General features: G+C 39.5%; 1 protein-coding gene across 1 annotated transcript; it reads right to left on the reverse strand.

Annotated features, from left to right (window-relative positions):
* Nucleotides 1-536: 536 nt before the first annotated feature.
* On the reverse strand, nucleotides 537-5,284 carry LOC122078289 (probable galactinol--sucrose galactosyltransferase 1). Its single transcript, XM_042644215.1, has 13 exons — nucleotides 4,804-5,284; nucleotides 4,240-4,499; nucleotides 4,047-4,137; nucleotides 3,243-3,291; nucleotides 3,063-3,154; nucleotides 2,870-2,977; nucleotides 2,652-2,786; nucleotides 2,113-2,523; nucleotides 1,852-1,993; nucleotides 1,691-1,758; nucleotides 1,475-1,609; nucleotides 1,159-1,376; nucleotides 537-1,066 (listed from the first exon to the last, which is right to left on the reverse strand). The coding sequence occupies exons 1-13, from the start codon at nucleotides 4,992-4,994 to the stop codon at nucleotides 690-692; spliced, it is 2,277 nt and encodes a 758-aa protein (XP_042500149.1). The 5' UTR covers nucleotides 4,995-5,284; the 3' UTR covers nucleotides 537-689.
* Nucleotides 5,285-6,005: the final 721 nt, after the last annotated feature.

Below are 6,005 nucleotides of genomic sequence, written 5' to 3' on the forward strand. Positions count from 1 at the left end.
AGCCCAGTTACCTAACTGCCTGTCACTAAGCTAGAAGCTCATCCCTAACATGAATAATCTACCATATACTTTTTTTTTTTTTTTGATTAATTACAAACAGGGCAAGAGATTTCTGCTTGGTCGTATAAACCCTACAAGGGGCCATTGAGAGGCATTCACATGGAGGGATTTTATTTTTTATTTTTTATTTTGTTTTGTTTATTTATATATTTTTAGGGAATGAGGTAATAATTTGTTTGGTCTTAAAAGCTGCACAACCATGCAACATTCTTTTTTCGGTACTAATATTTAAAGACTAAGGACTGTGAGAATGTGGATAAGTATTATCCAAATAATATCTCATTCATTAAATGTAATGTTTCACTTCTGCCTTGGCCTGTAAGATGCTAATATAAGTAGGGCAATGTATAAATCCATCCAAAAATGCTACCAGATTGTATAGCATAGGCTAGCACCTCCCTTTATTAATAATACTACATTAGGTTGTCAAAGGAGTTTTTGAGTTGAGAAGTCAATTGACACTACACTCCATGGGGTAAAGACAATCAAGGTAACTTAATTGATAAGAAAGCGGAATACAATGATCCATTATAAAACATAATTCTCTTATACTTCCTACAGTGGAGAAACCCTCGGTTTTACATTATATCTAAACCATACTCCCTAGATAAAAAAACCTATTCATACGGTTACACTTGTATCACTATGTTCCACAGGTATAATTCTTCCTTTGGAACTCTCAAAACAAGGATTGCTAAACCAGATGCTTCCTCATATGTAAATTCTACTTCCTCTGTATCAACTGTTATCCTCCTGGGCCTAGCTGATGAATATGCACCAAATTTGCCACAACCACGAACTTTCATATCAATTGTAGAACTTTTCTCAGATTCATACTTCAACTCTTTAATGGCTCCTCCAGAATTGAACATCTCCACCAAGCCAATGGGAGCAAAAGAAGCTGCACCAGACAGCTTCTTAACAGGAACCACTGTAAAAACTTCATATTCTCGTGAATTCAGTGTGATCGGCAACGATGCGTTCTTTGGGAGATATACCAGCTCTCCTGGAAAATAAATAGCATTGTTTCAACTGATCTCAAATATTCACTTTGACTAGAATTTAATTCATAATACTAGAGTATATAAGTTAACATACCAGCCAGATGGGAATAAATGATGGTATCTCCATTCCATCCCTCCTCGGCAACTTTAGGTAGGTAATCAACATCCATTGAACGGATAACCCCTGTAATTGTTGCTGGTTGTTCATCATGTATCAGATTTGTTTTTCCAACCCTACACCACCCAGCTCCCTGACAGTTGAAAACCCCCAAGACTCCAGAGAAAATGTTCAGATTCCATATCTTCAGAAGACTGTAAAGAAACAATGTGTGTGTGCATTAGAAGAAACCAACAAACAAACACACAGCTATGAATACATGCCAGCCGTGCAAGAAAAAGTACTTTCTTACCTCTTTCCATCTCTGGCAGGATCTGAAAACAAGCAATCCCTTGTAGGTCTTCCTGGAAGTCTAGCCCTCAAGATAGATCCATCAGGAAGTACAAGCTTCCTCAATAGATTAAAATCATGCTGTCCAGGCTTGTCACTGCATAAGATGGATTTCCAACATGAGAAACCATTCTACAAAAGAGGACCACCCCTAACATGAATCATATAAGATTATCACCTCACATAAATCGCACATCCTCCTACTGCACGAGCTGCTCCATGGTATTCTGCCATAGGATGAAGGCTCTGGAACACAATGTGGTTTATGAAGTTAATACCCGCCATTTTTTGTTAGGACTAAAATAAACAATCCAAGAAAACAGTATTTTTGCAGCTTACATGGAACATATCCCAGTCTGGCTGCATAAATTCACCAAGAAAGATGGTATTGTAAGCCACAGAGGCAATATGAATCGTGTGGGATGCTGGATCTCTGGGCCAGAAATCATCTGATGCTCGTATCACAGCTGCCCGCTTTGAGCTAAATCAAAATCCAAGACACAAAAGATCATCTTTCAGATTCAAACTAGATTGTGCTCTGTTTATAGAATTAGATAATAAAAACCCAAAAGAGATTAGAGGTGAACAAAGAAAGAGTACCTATACAAACCATCTGTGTTGTGACTCATACACGAGATAATGCCATTATCTGGAAAGTTTCTAGCAATTGAAGCCTCCAATGCCTGATGATACTTTCTCGCAAGTTTCACTCTTCCACCATGGCCAGCTCCTAGAGTCTCAAGAATGTTCTGAACATCTACTTTGACCCCATCAATACCAGCTGATGCAAGATAAGAATGGAGTTCATTGTAGAAGTTATAAACTTTCTCAGGGTTCACAAGGCCAAGGCCATTTGCAGAAATTGTATCAACAACTTCACAGGGCTCATTAGACTGAACCCCTGGAGATGCAACTGGGTAGGTCATCTTAGACTCGTAGTGTTCCATTTCGCCAACACCAGGCTTGACACCACCCCAGTATCCCGTTATTGCATGCCACACATAAGCATATCTGTAAAAGGAGAAGGTAATTAAGGGAGAGAAACTGCCAGTGAAATCACAAAGATTCAACTAACAAAAACCTGAGATTTTTTTTTTTAAAGAACCTTCTTGACTTTAAACCCATAAAAGATATCTTACTTTAGAGCGTGCTTGTCTTTGATCTCAGTAACAATATGGGCAAGCCCCGTTGCTGGATCCTCTTCTCCGTGGCCCTCTTTACCATTTTTCTGAAATTTATGGTTTTCTTTGATATGAGTTAACCTGTTAGCAAAGCTGAAAGACAAGGCATGCAGAAATTAGCCATGAATGATAAAAGCTGACAAACCGAAGAAAAAGGGGTCAGTCGGAGTGCTCACTTTGCTGCATCTTGTTTGTGAGATGCAATCCCAGTAGCATCCATACCAACCGATTGCCATCCATCATCAATTATAATAAACTTTGGGGGGAATCCACCTTTCTCCAAGCTGTTCCAAAAAACCAGTCAACTACTATTCTGCATTGTCGGAACCATGTAATTGCAGGAGGCACACAATATGAGAAGAATGATACCTTTCTAATCCTTGTTTCACTCCCTCAGACGTGACTTCTGTATAGAATGCATCCCATGTGCACCAGCCAAACCAGTTGAGCATGTCTGGCATCTAAACGAAGCATAACATCATTAGAAATTTAGCCATCTTACTAAGTGATACATTATTGATTTCAACCACAGGATAGTCACAAGAATACCTTCTTCTTCTCACGATGTGAAAATGTCTGCAAGTGCTTCTCAACAGACCTGTAAAAATTTGAAATCAAACCAATCAATTATTGACCTTTGGTGTAGCATGAAATCACTGTTAAAATCAAACAGTAATGCCAAAAGCTAGTGATCCAATAATGGTCCACAATCCATTCCAAGTGCACCTGGATGTTTCCAATAGAATAACATGACAGGAACAATAATAGCCACCAATGCAGAGTATTTTTTTTTTTTTTTTTTTTGGGGGGGGTGGGTTTAATTTGGTTAAATAAAAGATCAAGTAATCTGAAATAGTGGATTGCAAAATATCATTACCAACAATTAGGATCTTCAATATATATCCTCGCATGAATAATAACCAGATTTCGTGATAAAAATTAGCCGGTGCTCACAGTTATGCGCAGTCATCATACAACTCAAAATCTGTGCCTCAAGGTAACAGACAAGTCGGAGATCAAACTTTTCTGTATGTTTATCTAACCTATAGTTTCTATCAAATGCTTGCGAAAAAAAATACTTGAAAGCACTAGCTTAAAGGACTGCCTAACTTTTCTCAGAAAGAAGCAGAAAATTGAAAATATTTTTCCTTCAAATACATGAGTTTCTTTGGTAAACAGAATGTGTTTCCATCAGATGCAATGTTGAAGCCAAAGAAACAGAGAAAATGATGCAAAGGAATCAATCAAACTAGCCCTCGATATGACACAATTAATTAATTAATCAAAGTTTAAGATATTGAATAGAAAGGAGGAAGCGAAGTCGATGCAATATTCATGGATCAAATTGCTTACTTTACTGCATTTGTAATAACATCAAACGGGTCTGATCCGGCTGCCACGAAAACCAAATGGCTCCCTTCAAATCCATCGACAGCAGGATCTCCTACAGTAGAGAGTGGACCACCAAATTATCATCAGCACAACCATAGACACCTACTCACTACATGAATGATATCAACCAAAAACCAAAGGTAACTTCCCCTACCACTTTCCAAACAGATCTCCAACTCGTCGTTTGCGTTCCCTTGAAGAACTGCTCTGAAGGCGCCCTCAAGAATTGGTAAGAAAACGGTGTAGACAGCCGCTTGACCTCCACCGTCTTCTCTTCCCTCACCGAAATGGGATCCATCCTGTCCTTCAACAATCAAAAACTGCGTCTCAAAGGGGATATCTTTGCCCGAAGAACCCATCCTCTGTGTCATCCACCACATCTTGAAGCGGAAAACGCACATGAAACGCAACCCTCTGTAAATTGGGAAGTGAAAAAAAAAAAAAAATCATAAGCATAAATCCTGCAAATCACAACAGGACACCAAAAGGTTCTCCTCATTACAAATCGACTAAGCCTCTCTCTTATTGAGTGCTTTGGGGGGAAGGAAAGAAAGATCGACTGAGCGAGCGAGCGAGCGAGCAAGAGAGAGAAAGAGAGATAAAAACACATGAAAAACTCTAAGCCACCTTGAAACTACAACATTACTGAAGCAATTACAGAGCCCACCACTTAAAAGAGCCAAATCAACAACGAGAGTTCAGAAAGATTTGCACTTACAAAAGCTTGCCCACAGGGAATACACAACGACTTCCACACTGATCAGATCTAACACCGATGAAAGCACCATTGATCAGACCATCGCCACTGGCAGGCGTTAAAATGATGTTGTCCTGGACATCGCTCAGAATGCTGTTTCCTAAAACCGTGAAGTTCCCATCGGCAACAGAAATCCCAGCACCAACAGTCATCTCGAAAGGCTACACAACAATTTACAGAAAATCCTATCCTAGATAGTGAAGAACACTTCAGAATCCCGAACAAAACCTCCTATTCGGAAATCTCAGTCGGAATTTAGACCAATTCCCGATCGAAAACCCAAACGTTTCGAGATCTAGAGAACACAATACAACAACAACAACGACAACAAAAAAATTACAAATGATCACAAGGAGGGAGAAATATATATTATCTGATGAAAAAGCAGAATCCCATGTTAACAGTTGCAGGTTTGAATCGTCGGGACTCCATGAAAACTGGTGAAGCCGTAATATATTAAAAAAAAGGAATTTTTAAATGCATATAAAAAGGAATCCTGGCGGGAAGCAACCGATATGCTTTGAACTAACTACCACTACGAGTCAATCGCGTATTATTCCATCGCCGAAAAGAATCTACACCGTTCAACTTGTAGACCTATGAGTTGCTGACTTGTAATCTGGAAGAGGCCATTCATCAAACGAACGGTTTTAGATCTTTGGTTGGTGAGTAAACAGACAAATAAAGAATAGGGTCGCCACATCCGGGATCTTTCCCACCGAAAATATCTAGCGTTTGGTTGGCCCCGTGAATCCAGCACGAGGGTGGACTGTGGAGGCTTTCACTGGAACTATAATCGAGGAAGAGTCGCTATCAGACCTGACGTGGCATTGAACACACGTCGATCTGACGTAGAAAAAGATAGGTAGGGTATTTGGTTGATTGAGCTTGAGCCGTATTCGAACGATCAATTTGACCACGTCATCTGATTGACAGCTCGAATCCAACGTGGCACTGCGTTGTTGTCGGAAGCGATTGGTTGTCTAACTGCCACGTCAGTCGTTAAATGTATCGACAACAGTTCTTGGCATTAGAAATGCCCTAATCCTGCATGAAGTGATTACGTCTTGGAATAAATATAAAAGCAGCACGAATGTTCTCATATATCTGCCACTTGTCAGGTTATATGATCTAAATTTTTAGGATGGTTGGAATTTTTTTTT

The sequence above is a fragment of the Macadamia integrifolia genome, chromosome 5 (assembly GCF_013358625.1).
Source record: "Macadamia integrifolia cultivar HAES 741 chromosome 5, SCU_Mint_v3, whole genome shotgun sequence".
Classification (NCBI taxonomy): Eukaryota; Viridiplantae; Streptophyta; class Magnoliopsida; order Proteales; family Proteaceae; genus Macadamia; species Macadamia integrifolia.

What these genes read in the sequence shown, in the direction of transcription:
- LOC122078289 (XM_042644215.1), bottom strand. Translation starts at nt 4,994, where the DNA reads ATGACTGTTGGTGCTGGGATTTCTGTTGCCGATGGGAACTTCACGGTT. An exon ending in GTGAAACAAGGATTAGAAAG is followed by an intron (nt 2,978 to 3,062) that starts GTATCATTCTTC and finishes TTTTTGGAACAG; the next exon opens with CTTGGAGAAAGGTGGATTCC. An exon ending in CAGACTGGGATATGTTCCAT is followed by an intron (nt 1,759 to 1,851) that starts GTAAGCTGCAAA and finishes ATTGTGTTCCAG; the next exon opens with AGCCTTCATCCTATGGCAGA.